Source organism: Melanostigma gelatinosum, assembly GCF_949748355.1.
Source record: "Melanostigma gelatinosum genome assembly, chromosome: 23".
Classification (NCBI taxonomy): Eukaryota; Metazoa; Chordata; class Actinopteri; order Perciformes; family Zoarcidae; genus Melanostigma; species Melanostigma gelatinosum.
The window spans coordinates 10917752-10936860 of record NC_136656.1 but is presented as its reverse complement, the minus strand read 5'-3'; the positions used below and the strand labels follow the sequence as shown (position 1 = coordinate 10936860).

At 43.0% G+C, this 19109-nt stretch overlaps 3 protein-coding genes across 3 annotated transcripts; all 3 read right to left on the bottom strand.

Annotated features, from left to right (window-relative positions):
- Positions 1 to 383: 383 nt before the first annotated feature.
- LOC306796829 (PC-esterase domain-containing protein 1A-like) lies at positions 384 to 3850 on the bottom strand (the record flags this gene model as incomplete). The annotated part of the gene is made up of 8 exons (XM_079295895.1): positions 384 to 514; positions 602 to 748; positions 1331 to 1384; positions 1533 to 1773; positions 2259 to 2409; positions 2902 to 3134; positions 3612 to 3691; positions 3778 to 3850. 8 exons carry the CDS (start codon positions 3848 to 3850, stop codon positions 384 to 386), a joined length of 1110 nt encoding a protein of 369 aa, XP_079152021.1.
- A 1435-nt stretch (positions 3851 to 5285) lies between these two features.
- Positions 5286 to 14780, bottom strand: rpgrip1 (RPGR interacting protein 1; the record flags this gene model as incomplete). The annotated part of the gene is made up of 29 exons (XM_079295894.1): positions 5286 to 5440; positions 5568 to 5695; positions 5828 to 5912; positions 5999 to 6188; positions 6340 to 6434; positions 6681 to 6738; positions 6886 to 6940; positions 7232 to 7404; positions 7478 to 7671; positions 7847 to 7962; positions 8204 to 8436; positions 8698 to 8858; positions 9076 to 9406; positions 9498 to 9661; positions 9857 to 9974; positions 10068 to 10247; positions 10361 to 10411; positions 10535 to 10641; positions 10824 to 11038; positions 11306 to 11373; positions 11470 to 11616; positions 11709 to 11732; positions 11865 to 11970; positions 12582 to 12722; positions 12887 to 12989; positions 13641 to 13846; positions 14036 to 14153; positions 14287 to 14340; positions 14750 to 14780. 29 exons carry the CDS (start codon positions 14778 to 14780, stop codon positions 5286 to 5288), a joined length of 3807 nt encoding a protein of 1268 aa, XP_079152020.1.
- A 1288-nt stretch (positions 14781 to 16068) lies between these two features.
- Positions 16069 to 19109, bottom strand: LOC306796952 (E3 ubiquitin-protein ligase TRIM39-like; the record flags this gene model as incomplete). Its single annotated transcript, XM_079296047.1, has 7 exons — positions 18510 to 19109; positions 18319 to 18414; positions 17660 to 17893; positions 17333 to 17480; positions 17187 to 17213; positions 16612 to 16757; positions 16069 to 16500 (listed from the first exon to the last, which is right to left on the bottom strand). Exons 1-7 carry the CDS (start codon positions 19077 to 19079, stop codon positions 16069 to 16071), a joined length of 1653 nt encoding a protein of 550 aa, XP_079152173.1. The 5' UTR covers positions 19080 to 19109.

Genomic DNA, 19109 nt, shown 5'->3' with positions numbered 1-19109 from the left:
ATACCAAAGGGTTGATCAAATGTAGCAAGATTAAAATCGGTACAGGCTCGGGCAAACAAAGCTAAAGCAGTTTCTCTACCACATATTTCCACAACAATGTGCAAAGTCAACTAAATCTTTGTACCATGCTTACTGTGTGGGACAGAAGGCTCGAGTCAAAAACAGTCCTTTGAAACTTTAATAGAACACACACATGCAGAATTTAAATTAAAATGCTGAGAAATATATTTACAATAGAACAAAAATGACATAAGTCACTGAAATTAATACAATTTGAGGATTAATACTTCGTCCTAGTTACAAGCCTGTTGAGAAACAATGTATGCAGTAAATAACAATTAGTGGAACTCGACCACATCTGCATCTTGTAAAAACTCCCTGCCTCAGTAGTAGCGGCCATGGCGGTCGTATTGACTGTGTCTCGGGTGGGTGTACGGAGCATAGTGGGGTCTGACATGTCGGCTCCTCATCACATTCTGTTGATGGTGATGGTTGGGCGGCCTGTAGTCGAACCCTGCAGAACACACATCACACGTTAATAGGCCCAAGAGCAGACATGGAAGCTCAAAGACACTTCCAATAACTGGATCACAAGACCCACAGATGCATTGGTCCTTCAAACACTTGCCATTTCTGAGGTCGGGTGGTGGGTGATATGCGGGTAGCGGCACGTTCATGAAACTACAAGGCCAGGTATCACGAGTAAAGTCCTCTCTGTAGCTGTAGTTTCTCCTTGATGCGTGTCGCTCTGTGAAAGGGAGATGAGGGAGGTGTTAAGAGATGGACACTTTGCTATGATCTTGTTTTTTTATGACTTCTACTGCACAAGAACACGACATTTAATTGTTGATGTGTTAGATGACGTAGACATGTTCTGCAATTACAGCACATTGTTAGAGCTTGACTATTTTAATGTGACATTAGTTTTGACTATTAGTTTTTGAGTACTTTTAGTATTTTGACTCAGATTTCAGAAAAGCCCAAATTATGTTCCAATATTATCTGTTAAACTAATCAAAATCCCAAAAGAAAACAAATGGAGATCAAAGCAAAATTGAAAATGGAAATATCAAATACTATTGGGCAACATCTGTCCACCATTGTAATTTGAACATGGATAAAAAAATATATTTAAAATTGTTAGTTAAACAACTGATTTTTATACTTTTTGATTGACAGTGTTTTAATTTAGCAGGTGACAAACATCCTAATGTCCAGTGGATCAATCTTGGAAGACCATGAGTAATTTATTTTACCCATATTTGCTCTTTGTTAATCAAACAAGCAATCAATACAAATAATCCAAATCCCATTACATCATCTGTCTTACTTGCAGCTTTGGAATTTCCACTGGCTGGCAGCTGAGCAGCAACCTCAGTATGCTCTACAAGAAAGAACATGTCTTTAAAATAATAGAAACACAGGCTTCCAGTTGTATGCCTCTGCCACAGTCATGTTTCCATGAAGTCAGTGACCTTTCACCACATCCTGCCTTACAGATGTGTGTGTGTGTGGGCAGTATTCCTCCTCACCCACAACAGCCAGTGGCATAGCAACACCCCAGGCCTGTGCAGAGTGCTCCAACAGCAGAGAGGTTATCTTGCGGTGGGCAAGGGCATTCCAGTGGACTCCATCCACAGTACGATGTTGCAGGGAAAAGCGGAAATGGAAGTGGAGGTCCAACACATCCATCCCATAGGCGTCAGCCAGAGTACTGCTGTAGAAGTTTGCTTCAATCACATCATAACGCAGGAGAGAAGCCCTGTGCTCAATCTGAGGTGAGGGAGGGAGAAGAGGACAATGTTTTTTACAAGACCACTTTAGTGACTAGTTTAAAGTGAACTCCACAGACACCTGTTCAAATCATAAAAGTCTCCTGCTGTCCGTTTGCTGTGAACGTATTAACTACATCTATAATCATCCTGGTTTCACTATACAATTACAGGTTTGACTACGGGGATACAGTGTGATCCTGCTGCGGATGGAGACAAATAAAATACATACCGGTAATACATAAAAATGCAATTTCCTTGAGTTCAGTTTGTCCACCCGTCATCCCGCTATTGACAGGACAGCTGGTTCGGAGGACAGTCAATGTGGATTGAATGGATGGCTGCCTAAGCAGTGGTTACACACTCTGGTAATGTTAATTCCCAGTAAGGTGTAAGACTATTTTTTGACAGACTGTGCACCAATTTGACCCAACGAGATAAAATGTCCATGTCTCTTTATGATGCAGGTGTTTGGCGATGATGTACCTCTGGCACCAGGAACCCGCCTTTGATCGTCTTTCCTAAGGGCATGGTGAGATTCCATATGACCAGCGTTTCCTTCGGTACGATCCCTCTCAGCTCAGCAAAAAACATGTGCAGGTTCTCCTTGTAGTTGTCGAGCCAACTGGAGTTGTATCTACGAAACCCAACACAGATACAGAAGGACAAAAGCACTGTGCACAAACTAGTCAAGAGAGATTCAGTGACATGTTAAACCAGGGAACAGGTCAGGCAAACCTTTCACATTCGAGCTGAGCAGTGCTTCATCCTCTGCTACAGCTGTCTCACACTCACACAGTCATGCACCAAATCCAATCGCCCTTTCGGAAATGTCAACAGTTGTTGCCAATCCAAAACACACACACACACCTCTGTCCCATACAGTTGTTCAGCTATCTCACCACCCACAAGCTAAAAAAGTTAAATGTGGTCGTATATGACGGGAAACGTTAGCTGGGTGAACTATTTAGTTTGTGATTCGATAAATGCATGTATACGTCTCCAAGTCCAGGATGAATGCGTGGGATATGAAAATACTCAAAAACATATTTTGCAGTATATTCCAAAACATAAACAGATAGTTACATATTACTATTTACTATTAATAGTTACTCCTCCACCTACCCACCTGGAAATATCCCAAACACAGGAGTTGAAGATGACTACATCAGGTTTCCGGCCATTGCGCAAGTCATCAAAGATGCTTTGCATGTAGGGAGAGTAAACCCGCGTGACAAAGTAGAATCTGACTAAATGGTGGCCGGACTGGAACTGGCGAACCTCCTTGTACCCAGTTCCATTATGCATGAAATTCAACGAACCACCTTCCACCAGGCAGTCCTGTTCAAAACTCATCTCTCCCTGAAAGAGGAAAACACAAGTTTGAGAACAACAGGAAGAAATGACGTGGGATACACAAGCTACCAGCATGGGGAAAAAGAAAATCATTAGAATAAAGTATGCACTCGGGGCCACTAAAAAACAAGTCTAACGACTTCCAAAGTTGTGACATTGAACTTTCTAAGACCACAGCTTATAATAATGACAACATTAAAGTGGCGATCTCAAAGATGTTCATTTAAATAATCAAAGTCTCTATTTACTACAGAAAAAGGTAACATAATGGTGATTGAGGCTGTGGTCCACTGATGAAAGTTTTACAATATTTATAGATTGAAAAAATGCTGTATTAGTTGGCCTCCCACCAAAAATGAAACTATGCAATCAATTAGACATAGAAACTCTAAAATCAACCAGGAGTGAAATCTTAAGGTTTGCCACTCCAAACAAAACAGTTGATGTGTCATCTTCTTTTTTGAAATCAGTATGAACACTTGCCTTGCTCTTCAGTTGTTTATTGGAGAGAAACTTCTCCTTCTGCAACAGCAGAACAAGGTCCTTATATACAGCCCTCTGAACTACGGGTGAAATACGGAGAGCATTAAACATATACAAACGTAAATGTATTAGTTATATATACTACATAACTTGGGTCACTACTCACTGGAGTCCCCCAGCACCACCACAAACTTGTTGTGCAGCAGCTGGCTGGCCTGCTGATGGCTCACACGCTTCATCATCTCCTGTTAATTCACAACCCAAAAAGTGTGTCGTTTCATAAATAAGACTCTGTGAAAGTGACAGGTCCATTTACTCACGAGACTTGATGGCATGACGTAGGTAGCGCTAACGTTAGGTCTTACGCGCCGTTTACTAACGTTAAGCTAACGTTACAGAACGTCTTAGCCACCATTAACGTTCGTAACTTTAATGGTTGCTAAGAAAGAAACTACCGGTACTGGTAACGCTAATTATGTTGCAAAGAGTTAAGCTAGCATTAGCATCCTAATAAACTAGCCTCAGGCTAGTTATTTGGCATATAATACATTATTATATTGTAAAAATATAAGCCAACACATAACGTTACTTACCATTGTTTAATTTAGGCGCAAATTGTAGATGTAACGTTAGCCTTATTCATAACAGATGGAAGTTTTAAAACTGATGTTTTTAGTTCCAGGACCCCAAAACCGCAATGGCTTCATCAACTGAACCCCGGCTCCAATTTTAAAGTTGTTTGACAACTCGAAGTTAAGGCAGTTGTTTCAATTTGTATCTTCACCGTAAACGTTTTTAAATTACTAACTTACTCTGCCGTGAATTTGGTCGACCACATGTTTCTCCAATTTGGCAATGATTTTAAGGACTGTCGGAAATACGGGAGTTTTCGTTCGCGCCTTGAATCCCAGTCTCGCGAGACTAACTTGGTAAATTGAGATGTGGTTTGATTGACTTTGCCCTGTGTTAAGTAATAATGGAATATTATTAAACTGGTTCCAGGTTTTCCAGGTCTCAGTTCGTTGATTAAATTCAAATTAAGGAGTTAATCAACAATTTTAGACATGAAGAACTCCATATGTGATGTCAAGCACTGCAAATAGCATCTTCCTGAAATGACAAATCATCAAGATCATCATCTGTTTAACACCTCTCTTTCAGAGCGACAATGCCTTTACTAAAAGCCGTGTCTGATATGAAGTCGAAAAATAATCTATTGTGTTACCCTCCATTTTAGGATAGGATTACGAAACAGAATTAAATTGTATGACTTTTTGAAGAACAATACACACAATCATGTAACACTTATTTGAGAGTTCTTTGCTTTGAGTTTAGTTGAGAAAAAAATGTACCCAGAAAATGTTTACTAACACGACACTGTCAATCAGATACATGATAAAGATACACACTGGATAAACTTAGACATTGAAAGATCGGAACAAAGTTATAAAAATCCATAAATAAACTTCGAAGAACAGCATCACATGCCTTTCAAAAATGCCTCTTTATTTAATTGCTTTGGGAACTGTTGAAGAAGAGGCTACAAACGGTGAAAATAAAACATACAGAACACAACCTCTCTGTTAATCTCATACTAATTGCTTTCAGAAGTCACTATCATCCTCAATCTATCACTATTTGATCTTTTTTCTTCTCTTCCTCTTGCTCCTTTAATTATTTTTCCTCCTCCTCCTCTTCATCTGTGTCATCTTCTTTCTTCGTCTCTCTTCGCTGGTGAAACTCCTGGTATATCCCAGTCAGAGCTTTCGCTGCTTCCAGAGACACTTTCAGATTTCCTATCACCTCCTTGTCCTCATCCACACTCACCACTGGAGGAAAACAGAGACACAGGGACAGTCCGACTGTTAGACAACTCTGTGTTTCACACGTTGTCCTCACAATCGATTTGTTTTAAGAGCCTTTGTATCAAAATTATGACACAAATACAACACCTACCATCAATTTGTTGGTCGCTGACATCATTTCCAGTGAGCAGCAGTTCCTGCAGGTCCAGAAAAGCATGTCCGACGTCCACGCAGTCCTCATCGTCGTCCATCGGCTCACTGACCACTGTGAACTTTAACCTTGACATGACACACAGACTTCAATTTCGTGGTTCGGGACTTGACACATCCATAAAGTGCAGAGAAATAAACTGATGTATTTGCTGATATTTTAAGTTATTAAGGTGACACAAAAGACACTAATGACTCTACCTGCCCTCGTTGGGGTCAGTGCCCTCCAACATGGTGTAAAGATACTGTCTGAGTGGAGCTGACTGTGAACCACCCACATATATCACTGAGAGGCAAACAAGAGGATTTGGAAGTTATAAAACAATAAAAACTTTCTAGAAACAACTACACTCAAAGCTCACCCACTCTCACCTCGTGTGAAGTTGTAGTGAATCTCCTCTCCCTTTTTTGGTTTGCGGAGGGACATGGGTGTTTCTGTCGTCTCCATCGGGACGCCCAGCAGCCGGTATTCCACATAAACACGCTGCACTGACTTGTCCAGCGTCACGCGTGAGGACGGTTCAAAGGACAGGGACAGAATCTCGACTTTCAGCTTGTCACCCTGAAAGATAAAACAAGTCACCTATCTATATCATACTATTTGACCTTATAGCAGATCCAAAGATATACAGATGTCAATAATAGAAAAATCGTATATTTTTTCTCTTTCATTCACACATTTTCTCTCACTCACACAGTTACTTAGTTCGTACCTTCCTCATTTTACGTTTTGGTGGGATGACAATAATGTCGCTTTGTGAGGAACTTGACTCTAAAGACTCTGGGACTTCACTGTCTCCTGCAGCAGCTGTTTAGTCAAAAAAAAGAGAAAGAACTGGATTCATTATATTTTCAATTTGACTGGCTGGGCTGAAAACAAAAGCCCTGACAACATACAAGCTTCATATGTGTCCCAGGTATATTGTGTAAAGGTTTTGAGGACAAATGTGTTCCTATACAAATATTTAAACATGGGCATAGTGAGGATTCAAATTACTACAAGAAACCCAAAGCAGGTGCGTAAGCCTATAATGTCGGCGACATGAATAGTTACCACTCTCACTCCTCTCCTCGTCTTCATCCATTGACACCTGATCCACAGAGGGAAGGTCCTGAGAAAAATAAATTTGATATGAACCCATTCACCAGCTATTCTCTTCCAATTATAATTACCTGTGTTTCTCATTCCACAACATTGTCTAAACATTTGTAACCAGATATTGTTTTAAGGCCTTTTGAGAGAGAGAATGAGCTCCTACCTGAGTCCTGGCATCGCTGGCAGAGCTCGTCCTCGACAGTGTGGTGGGTGAAGATCTTCAAAAAGATTGAAATTAAATGATTAAATACAATGATTCAATTTAAAAGAAAAACATAACCATACTACAAATGCACAGGCTGTATGATTTAATTCAAAAATCTCAGAAAAAACAGAACAATTTCTAACAATTAGAATCTGTTGAAACATTTTGTGATGGTTGTCTCTACAAAGTTTCCGTTTTTGACAAATCCTTAATCTCCTAGACCTCCATCAAGTTCATCGAGTTCTACAATAACAAGATAATCAAGTGGATTTTTTAAAAGAAAAAAAGAAAATCGGTAACTTACTTTTTTGTTGGCAAATGAGAGGGTGTGGTCAGTCTAGGATCAGGCGTGAGATGGGGTGTGTCAGGTGACCTCTTGGTGGATCTCTTCCTGCCTGTGACCAGTGGTTTCACCAAGGTGGGTTGCTCTGGTAGTATGTTCTGCGAGCTTTTCTGTTTTGCAGCTGGAGGCCGCGGCTGTAAAGCAGACATAAGTAACTAAAATAGTTTCTATGCTTAAATGATGATGAAAACACACTAATAATATCACCTTCGCTCTGGGCTTGGCTATTGGCCTCTGTGATGCTTCTGCCTCCTCTCTCCTCCTCTCCTCCCTCTCAGATCTTTCCATGTCCTGTCTACCCAGCATAGTGTCCACCGATGGTTGGAAGGGGTACTTCCATTTTATCAAGACCCTGACCATGCCCCGAGGTCCACCAGCCGGATCCCTCAGAACATAGTCACCTGGCCGGACAGAGAGAAAAACAATTCTAAACTGATGATTGGGTAGTTTAGGTTTTGATATGTGACGTAATTATGTAAATATAAGATGTTGGCTTCCACTTTCATCTATATTAATGCTTCCTCTAGTGGGAGATGAATACTAATAATGTAATTGTGTTACTTCTCTCTCCCTTACCTCTGATCTCCCTGCCAGTAGCCAGGGCTCGCAGTGGGACGGGGGTCTTGGCCAGATAGGCTGGTGGTATCTGGTCATCGCTGTCATCAAACACATACACCCACAAACTGCTGGACCTGGACAAAAGCAGAGTTGAACATTGCAAAAATAGGGATTATCTAAAGCACTAACTTTATAAAAACGGAAATATTTAGATCATTCTCAAGTTTATTAGGATATTCATTATTTTAACCCAGTAGTTAACTTATCTCCTTAAAAAAAAAAAAGAATTAAAAATGTAAGAAAGCTGTGTCACAACAAGTGAATGCCCTCTTCAATATTATCTGAATTTCCAAAATATTACATATTTGATCATACCTCAGGTAGTGCAACACATCAGCTGTTACAGCTAGTGGGTAGCTGGTAGTATCACTGAACACCGGGTCAGTGGTGGACTGGACTGTTTGAGAGACGTGAGGCGGCAGGTCATAGAACCTGTATGTCAGGTAGGCATCAGGAAGAAGTCCAGGCCAGCGAGCATTGAGGCCCACACAATGTTCCAACACAACCACCAACTCATTGGGGATCCCCCCACCGTAGTCATGTAACTCCTGCAAACAGCATTAAAAAATAAAAATGAATTGTTCTGATTCCAAAATAACATATCCCTGTTACACAGGCTAAACCACAGACCTCACTATGAACAGTTTCTTTCCGGACTATTCTTGAGGAGAAAGACTTTTTTTTTTAAATGTTCACTGTGAGTAAACGTGACTGTCTCGAAAAAATCACAGTCTGAAGAAATAAAGCCAAAACAACCTCCATGGCTATGCACCACATAGGGTAAGTGACAAAATATCACCCTATTTTACCTCATGACCAGCATCCTGCCAGCCAAGGGAGATGTGCACAGGACCCCTCTGTGCCGCTGTTCTCCTGTCTGCTCCTCTCTCTGCCACAGTGTCTATGGGCTCTGCAGGATAAAACAGGCGCACCCAGAAATCCACAACACCAACAAGTGCACCCTCGGAGCCTTGGACGGAGACAGATAGACGGACAGATTCTTCAGAAAAGTGATCATCAAAAAAATACACAGTGCATTATGTCATAAATAAGAACATTACAACATAATATGTAAAATAAAGTGTATCTATTAAGGTATAGAAACTGGCAATCTCGTCATCTTCACAAACTGTGCAGAAAAAGTAGCATGAAATGCAGTACATTGCCTCGTTTTATGCAACACTCACCTGTGATGTTGACATGTCCACCGACGCGCTCCCCTCTACTCTCCATAGCCCCCATGAGGGACATCTGCCCACTTCCATGTGTCACAAACCTGACCCCACCTAACGCCTGGTGGAGCTCCACTCTGACCCTTGACCCCTGACCTCCCAGCCTGCCCAGATCTCGGGCTGTCAGAGCGTAGCGTGACGTGAAGCCGTAGTCCGGTTGGCTGCCTGACACCAGAGGGGTGGAGTGCACCTCAAAGTCCAAAAGGCTGTAGGTGCAGAAGGTCACACTGTCGTCATGGTGGATGCTGCCCATGGTACGAAGACCTTCTGGGGTGAAGGTGGCGGCCTGAAGGTGCAAAAAAGAAGGTTTCAGCCCCATGGGAAACATTGAATGAAAAAACTAATTCAGGTACAACATCTGTTGTTGTTTTTTGGACCTTAAGGTGGATCTCCAACAATGACTCCCCAGATCTCAGCTGAGAAAAAGACATGTCCTCCTCAATGGGCTGTACCACCTCCTGGTCTCCAGCTGGCCACGTGTACTGTATTGGTATGGTCCGCTTGCTGTTCCTGGGGCTGTATGCTAACTCTTTCAACTGAGCTTCAGAGTACAAGTAGAAAAAAAACTTTGTTTTGAGATTCTGATGCTAACTACCCAGATTTCTTTTCTGAACAAACTGCAAACATCTCCTTCCTGTCAATGAATCAGTGATAGACAGCACAGAATAAACTGATGAGGAATTATATTGGGTTCTCTTGGCTCTAGGAGTAATATATAAATGAGTGTTGTTAATACCTTGTAAAGCGTTGATCTGAAGAGCTCTTTTTGATAAAAGTTTGTCTTTCTCTGAGCTCCTCCTTCTACTCTCCTCCCTCTCTCTTCCCATCTTCTGGTTGACTGTGTTCAACTCTTCCTTGGGAACCAAAAAGGAAAAACAATGCCGATTACAATTTTGTGTAAGTTTACATGTGTTTGACAAATGTGTTCATTGTGTATGCGTGTGTACCTGAAGGTCTTTACTGATACGGTGCTCCACCAGTAGAAGGCTTCTTGTTTTCTGTAATTCCAGCACAGTCTCAGCATGCGATGCCTGGATGTTAACCAGCTCACGGGGCGAATCCTCCACCTTCCCATCAGCCCAGAGAAAACCCAGCCTCTCCCTGCTCTCCTGCTGCATCCTAAATGCCTGTAGTTGGAGGGAAAGAATGCAATCAGGTTTCAATGCAATTATGTTTGGCTTTTAAAGCAGTTCTAACAGAGGTAAAACAAAAAGAAATTTAAAAAAAAGTGTGCGCAAACCTTGATCTGTATAAGAGTTTCACTGAGCTCCTCAACACTCATGTCAAACTCCTGGAAGAGAGAAGCACGATGATGAAACGTGTGCTAAAAACAGGATAGCACCAGAAAACAAATAAGAGACTGATGTGAGAAACGGCTGTTCAGCAGTATATTATTCAGTCCTTCATCTCTGACCTTTGTGACAGAGTCCAGTCTGTCCTGCAGAGCAGAAATCTGCTTTCTGTACTGGAGAACCTCCTGTTCCAGATGCTCTCGCTTGTCTGTCGTCATCACAGAAGAGTCTAAATGAAACAACAGGACGAATAAGTAAATAAATCATATTGTAAATGAATATACTGTCTGCTTGTGGCACTGGAAGAGGTGAGGCTTCAGGTGTTATATTTCTTCCTTAACTAACTCCATTCCTTCTCTTTGTCAAACCGCAGCAGATGCACATGCAGTGCCACCATGCTGAGACTCCTACCTCTTTCGCACTCCCTCTTCTCCTCCAATATCTCCTTCTCTCGTCTCAGTTTCTCCTTCTCCAGCCTGCCTCTCTCACCCCTCTCTGCTTGCAGCATTTCTTCAAGTCTCCGGATGTCCATCCTGCTGATGTGTTCTCCCTGTTCCTCCCTCCTTTGGTTCACTTCTCTATGTTGTTCCACCTTGCCGTCGTGATTGCTTTGCACAGATAAAGTACTAGGAAGGAAAAGGGTGAGTATAAAAATACAAGGTGAAACACAAAACTACGTTGAGAAATCATTCTCATATGTTAGGACTACTGTACATGTGTAGTCCTCAAATAAATAAAGCCGTTTCTGTATCAACATAAATCTGATCTAAAGTCATGTTCTGCTGCTCCTGCAAGGAAACTCGCATTTACTGTGCATCTCAATTTCCAGAGAAGCCAAGGTATGATCCGTCAAACCTCCTGGTTAATGAGCACCATAGCATCAGGGCTCTCACCTCTCTATTAGAGTGTCATAGTTTTCTTTTATTTGATCCCTCTCTCCCTCCAGGTCTGATATACGGTCCTGTAGATGAAAGAGAGAGAATAAATTATATGAAAAAACACGTTTCATAATCCTGAGCCTTTCTTCGTCTGGATTTATACATGCCAGATGCGGTACCTTGTCCAGGGTCTGTAGAGACAGGGTAGCAGTGGTGAGTTGTCCCTCCAGTGCCAGTGTTCTCTCTCTCTCCTGCTTCAGCTGTTCAGTCAGCTCCTCCACTTTCTCCAGCAGAGCTCCATGGCTTTCCCTCATTGACCTCTGACGCTGGGGTGAACACATGACACTCAAAATGAATATGAGTAAGTATCAGACTACCACAGGTGTTCATAAAGCTGTTTGTGTAGCGGGGCATTTACCTCCTCGAGCTGATTCTCATATGCCTGGAAGGAAAGAAGAAAGGCACATGACCAATGACATATGTGTGTAAGGGACTAAAGTACTGAACCTGAATTCTTAAGCTCCTGTAATTACAGAAAAAAAGAATGATTTACAGACAAATAAGGTCATCTAACCTCCTGCAGGTTGTTGAACTTCTCCTGTGTGACTCTCAGAGCGGTGCTCTTGACTGAAAGCTGCTTTTGAAGACGGATCAGATCCACATTCTCTCCAATTGTTATTCTGACATGGAGACAGCAACAGGATTTATTATTTGAATTGACATGCAGCTGCCAAAATGAGTGTCTTTTAGTGGAAAGACCACTGCAATGTCCTGCTTATGTACAAAACAGCTTTCAAACAGGATTGTTTGAAAAGGGAAATTGGCAATAAAAACAGATTACTCTTCTCCTCTTGCCTGACTAAGAATGGTATCATTGTTTTCATTTCAACTGTAGCAAAGTACACTGTGTTATCTTCAACCGCTTATCCTGTTCAGGGTTACGGGGGGGGGGGGGGGGGGCTGGACAGGTCGAAAGCAGGGTACACCCTGGACAGGTCACCAGACTATCGCAAAGCTGACAGACAGGGACAGACAACCATTCACACTCACAGTCACACCTACGGGCAATTTAGAGTCATCAATCAACCTAAACTGCATGTCTTTGGACTTTGGACTTTGGATAGAAGGGCCGTCCAGTTCGGGAATCAAACTCAAGCCCTTCTGTCTGTGGGGCTACACCACAGTTCAGCCAATGTATTCAAATAGTGACAAATGTATCAATACACTCCAAAAAGTAGGAAAACACAAAAGAAAGCCATTATATTAGTATTTGCAAGTCTGCTGTAGCCACCTGTGTCTGTCAGCCTGTTGCTTCCTTATGTCTCTCACAGTTCCATCTATCTCTCTCTCTTTCTCTCGCAGTGTGTCTCTGAGCGCCTGGGCAGTCAGCTCCAGCTCCGCAGTCCTCACCTGCTCGGTTACACTGGACCTGCTGGGAGGTTAGAGGGAGGTCAGCATGGAGTCGTGAGGGGGTTTGGAGGTAAGGGGGGGGGATAGAGGAGAAAGAAAGAGTCAGGTAGCAGAATGAAAGTTGGACAATGATATGATCAGAGGTTAGAAAACATCTGCTCAGTGTTCTGGACATCACACACGTACAATCTCTCCATCTCTGCCCTGGTGTCTTCCAATGTGGGGCCGTAGCGGGGCGGGGCAGTCTGGGCTGCCCTCCTGACTCCGCCCTCCACTTCCATACATTTACCTGACACGTGAGAGAAGAAGAAGAGAGGGGGGAAGGTCAGAGATGGCAGCCATTGAGAGCATCCTGACAAACCATCACTGTGTGGGGCGGAAGCTGCACTGACTACAACAGGAAAGCCCTGCAGCGCATAGTGAACACAGCTGGAAGGATCATTGGTGCCTCACTCCCCTCCCTGCAGGACATATATGACACTCGCCTCACCCGCAAAGTGACCATGATTGTGCGCGACTCCAGCCACCCCTCACACAGTCTCTTCAGCCTCCTGCCCTCTGGGAGAAGATACCGGAGCCTCCGTGCTCGCACCACCAGACTCTCAAACAGCTTCGTCCACCAGGCTGGTAGGAAGCTGAACTCTCTGAAATCTCTCCCTCCTCTCTTTTAAGACTCCCCACGTCCAACTGCTGCTAAATACAGATTGATAGCTTTTTTGTTTTTTTTCTCTTATTATATATATATTGTCTAAATGTTTTTTTTAATCTATTGCACTGTATTCACTTTATATGTTTATGTTGGACTAGAGAGAAACGTCTTTTCAACTCCCCTGTATGTTCAGTACATTGTGGAATTGACAACAAAGCAAACTTTGAACTTTTGAACTTTGAAGAGGAAACAGTAGTTACCCTGGCTTACAATCATGTAAAACATACACACCTTTACTGAACTTGTAGGGCGTGCGTCCCCCGAGGTCCATAAAGTGCTGCTTGGCCAGGCTGAGTTTGTTCAGCAGCAGCCGTTTTTGGTTCTCCAGCATAGCCACACGGGCTTCCAGCTCCTGTATGGTGTCCTCCATGTCCCTCTCCTTCACACAATTGGATCCAGGACGGAGCTGGCGGAGACGCATCAGTCTGGTAGACATCCTTAGTCAAGGAAGAGGAGGGCGAATCAGCCATATTAGGGGACTTGTCTTTATCATATATATCTTGAAATCACATCCTAGGGCCACAACAGAGACGATTGTAACAGCTACTGTGGGACAGCACAGTGATGTGCCCTATTCCGCCAAAGTGTCTTGTGTTAGGTACAGTCAGCGTCAATGTTTCTGTTACCTGCGTAGCCTCATCTCCTGTGTACGAGTGTGTTGTCTTAGCACACTGTTTTCCTCTTGCAGTCTGAGACACAAGTCCTCCAGGTGCTCTCTGGGACACCGAAACAGGCGCTGAGGATCTGCTGGAGAGAGAGCGAGGTATAGCCAACATTTTGCACATTTATGAAAATGTACTTTTGAATGCTTTTGATTGAAAGTCTGAAAATCTGAGTTGGATGAACTGAAAGGGTGAATTTTATAGAGTGGTTTTACCTTTTGTCTTCGTGGCATGATGCTTATTCCATGTCTTCACATCATGTAGAGTATCTGGAGAAAACATACAGATTTAGTCAAGACCGTCAATATGTATTATTTACACAAATATAAAGAAATGCACTTCTGTTGCAGAATTCCCACGGACCTTTGAGTCAATGAATTCCCTCAACCCCATAACTTCACTTTTACAACTAAACACCCAACTTAACCTTAACTTAAACTAATTTGCTCTGTTGCTCTACAGTAACACAGTCACATTATTCATGTTGAGTGATACTAAAATGAGACCAGCTTTGTTTTTGTTTACAACATTGGCAGAAAAAAACGTCATATTTATGATGTTAAACCCTTCCCGTTTATGCTGGAAATATATGCCATGGCTTGAGGATATTACAAGTTATAGCACAGCAGAGCAAATAAATATATAGTTTATCATACTGCCAAAAGACTACACACAAACCTGGGGCAGTTGGCATCCGTCCCGACCTCATCAGTCCCACATCTCTGACTGGGAGGTCCTCGGCTGTCTCATCCATCACTGGCGACTTCACACCTCTCCACTCAGCTCTGGCCTTTGAAACGTCACACCAGTAAACTTGTCATAATGATATCCACTGCTGGTTCGCTGGCCTCCATCCATATGAAAGGTTCAGAGAAACCAAAAATCAATATTCTGACCATAACTTGTCACATTTACATTTGTGTAAATTTAGGAGCTTGAAAAAAAGGATTTCTTTCCCAGTATTTCAAGCAATGTGGGGCTAAACAAGATCCATATTGGAGGCAGTGCTTTCTATTACACAAATACAGATACACTTAATCCCAGTTAATGGCAAAAGGCAGAAAATTAAGGTCTGTGTATTTTCTCAGTTGCAGTTATGCTTTTCTTCAGTGAAAAACACTCTGCTCATCTGCTCAAGCCTGGAGAAGTTGTCATCCCCAAGCTTCCCTGTTATTTTTCAATTAAGTCATCAGCAAAATATGGCAATTCCTAAACGTGTTTGCCGTTTTAAAATCTACATTGCTGCACAATTAGTGATAAATGCCAGGGATCCTACTGCTAGGACATTGGTTTACATTTTGATATTCCTTCCTACAGTAACCGACATCAACATAGAAAACTATATTAACATGCTATTTGACTTACCCTTGTCTGTCGACCATCCTCATATTCCTTCCACGACACCTTTTAGCTCTCTCTTTATATATTTCCTAATTCTTTAAGGAAGTCACCAGAGTGTTAAATAATTACTTGCAATCACTGTGTTTGTGTGCATGCATTTAGTTCCGCGACATACCTGTGAGTGTGCAGTACTCTGTGTGTGCATAATGCCTCCACCAAGGGCTAAATCCTGAGACTGTCTCAGCGCTCCATCTGCCTTGAGGCTAATCCTATCCATGTCCTAATCTGATTAGCAGTTGTCAAACTCTACAATCTAAGAGGTGTTCTGGAGTCAGTTGTGTGGTTGGTCTGTGATGACTGAGCATGGTTATTATTGGAGTGAGGCAGGTCTAAGATCTGTACTGAGCACAGACGAAGGGAAGAAGAAAGAGGAGGAGGAGAGGTAAGCATATAAAACAGATACATCAGTTTATTGGGGGAGTGGGGCAAGTCAGAATGGTTATGTATGATCCATATGTGAAAGTTATTGTTGTCAACTGAACACAAATTCTCTCATTTAAAAAAAATAAGTGTTCACATCAACACAGAGAACAGTTTTATACTTTTTGAAATAAAACACCATGACATATAAACAGACAGTAAATATACATTTCACATCATATTGTAATGTCATCTAAATCCCTGCTTTCATTGACTGCACTGAGTGGGCGGACGATAAGTGGTGATGTGTTGCTGCCGCTGTCACACGTATCCGGGTTAAAAAAGGGAAACATGGCCTCGGTCAACTCGAGCTGTGTAAAGGAATAGATGTGTGACTTGGCATCTGCATCATAGAAGGACACCGTGCCGTCCTCGTAATCCAAAAACACCCCAACAACCTGGGGCCTCTGAGAGAGACACAGACGTTCTGCCTGTTCTGCACATGCCCGGTACTCGCTGCCCTTCCTCAAGCAAATAGTCCAATAACCGTCCTCTGGACTCAGTGTGACCACACCTTTCCTGTTGATCGACTGTCGAGCCACACCCAAGTCCCATGCTGTTTTATCTCCCACGTCTACCTCCCAGTAGTGCCTCCCGCTGGTGAAACCCTGCGTAGCAAGAGAGGCTCAGGTCACTGACACTGTTCATCTCTGAGAGTGAAGCAGAAAGACATAACGTCCCTACAAGGATAAACACATACAAACCACATCGTTATTCACCCTTGTGGCGAGGACACATGGTGCCCTGTCAAAACGCTCTGGTATGTCCAGCAGGTTCTGTTCAACATCTCCATCCCAGACCTGTCTCCCATCCTGTGATAGAACCAGCCAAGGGTTGGCTGTCTTGGGGTCCAGATGAACATCCACTGTTGGACAGACGTAGGATTTTGAACTTTATTATCCCCTTTCTCCAAAGATTGAATCATTCTTTTTGTTTGTGGTTTCCATCAGTTGAGGTGTCCAGAAAAATACTCAAGTGTTACAAATGCAGGTAATATCCAGTTGCATGCCAGTTTGCAGTGTCTGTAAGTATCCTGTGGCATGCGTTCTCATCATCAAAAAATAGTGAGAATCATTGTTACCTTCAGCCCTTTTCGGATGTTATGATCACTAATATGTCCGATTTCTAGTCCACTGTTCTCTAATTTTGTCTTCTCATTGATACAGTATTTCATGGTTTTTTTCAAGGTACATTATGTTTTAATTTAGTTGAGAAACAGGAAAAAAGGTATGAGAGAGAGAGAGAGAGAGAACCGATATGCTGAACAATGTGTTAGAGACTATTATTGTTTTACCTGCATACTGCTGCATCTTCTCGTGCTCTGTAAGTCAATAAGAACACATGGTCGAAAATGAAACAAATATTAATTTATTGATTAAATGTAAGCGTCTGTATTCTCACAGAATGTAGTGATGCTGAAGAAAAATCGTAGAAGTTGACCTTGAATGGAAAGCTTTTTCAAAGCTGATTGAAGCTGCTGTTCAATGTTGGCCACCTCTCTCCTTACAATCCCCAAACATGTGTCTGTATGGACGATGATGTCGGTGCAGGCTTTGACAGATGACGGACAACTCAGAGCAGGAAACCTCTGACACGTCAAATAAGAGAGCAAAAAGCAGAAAAGAGGCCGGACAAGATGAGAGATGAGACGGAAATAAAGATATGCGACAACAACAACTTCACTCCAGTCCGTACATCTTTTAGAGCGCTCTTTGGAATCTCTGTTTGTGTGACTATTAAATATCTCACTGTGAGACGACTCCTCACCTGCAGAAGATTGAGGTGGTCCTCAGTGTGAGAAAGCTGCTCCATTTCTCTTCTCTTCCTCTCCAGCTCAGTGATTTCCAGCTCCAGCTCTGTGATGAGCCTCTCCGCCCTCTGCTCTGCTGCTGCCTGCTTCCTCCGGATCATCTCCACCAGCTTTGCCTGACGTGTCTCCAAGGAACGAAAGAGAGTGGAGAGGACCTCCGTGCTTTCCACTATGTCCCTCTTTGAGCTTTCCTGAAGACATTGAAGAATGAAAAAAAAGTTGAATGTTACATACTTCACATGGATGCAGGACCCTCACTGTGCTGAATGATGTATGTGTTGAGTTTGACACCAGAAAACAGTTTTTACATTCATGTCCTAAAGGAGGACAGCTTCTCTGTGCTCAGGTTATAACGTGGATGTACAAGGATAACATGGCACACAGAGGGAGTGTGACTTCCTTCTCTGCTCAGGCAGACATTACTACAATATCTCTTTACAATACTGACCGCTCCACTTTCTGTCCGTTATTTGGTGCCGAGCAGGCAGCGCTCAGTGGATTTGTATTGGTGTGTCAGCTCAAAACAGCTGCTTGTTGACGAGAGTGGGGACACCGAACCAATTTATCCAACAGGAAACACTCACTTAGGCTGTTCTATGATCTTATGTCAACTCACTTTGCTGAGCTCCACCGAGTGTCTGATCTCCTTCACTTTCTGCAGTCTGTCCTGGATCATCTGCTGCACATCAGCCTCGATCCTTTTCATCTGAGCCTGAACATTAGAACAGTAATTGAAACCAAAAATAAATCAAAGTCCAATGTATTTGATGGGATGATTACACAATGATGATGAGTTTAGGACCTCACCTTCTTCTCCTTACTCTCTCGCTCCACTGGGACGGTGTCATGACAGCGGTGGTCGCTCTCTGTGCACAGCACGCACACACACCTCTGGTCGCTCCTGCAGAACAACTCCAGAAGCCGTTGGTGCCTTTTACACATCCGGTTCTCCAGCGTTGCCACGGGTTCAATCAGCTTGTGTATCTTCAAGGTGGCAACTCTCAGATGGGGCTCCAGGTGACTCTCACAATATGAGGTCAGACATACAAGGCAGGACTTCAGGGCCTCTGTTTGCTTCCCCACGCACACATCACAATATATTAATTTTCCTGCCATTGACATCACGCCGTTCTGCCTTCTTGCTCGGATCTGCTCTGACATTTCCTTGGCGAAGGAGTTTTCACAAAGCTCTGGGCGGCCCTCAAAGGCTGTCTGACACTTGGGACAGCTGACGGCATGGCTGTTGTCCCAGTGTGATGTGATACAGGTGAAGCAGAAGCTGTGACCGCAGGGGATGGAGACCGGCTCAAAGAAAACCTCCAGACAGATGCAACACTTAAACTGCACCTCTGACAGGAGAACGCTGGGGGAGGCCATGCCCTCAGAAAGAAGATCTGCTCACTGATT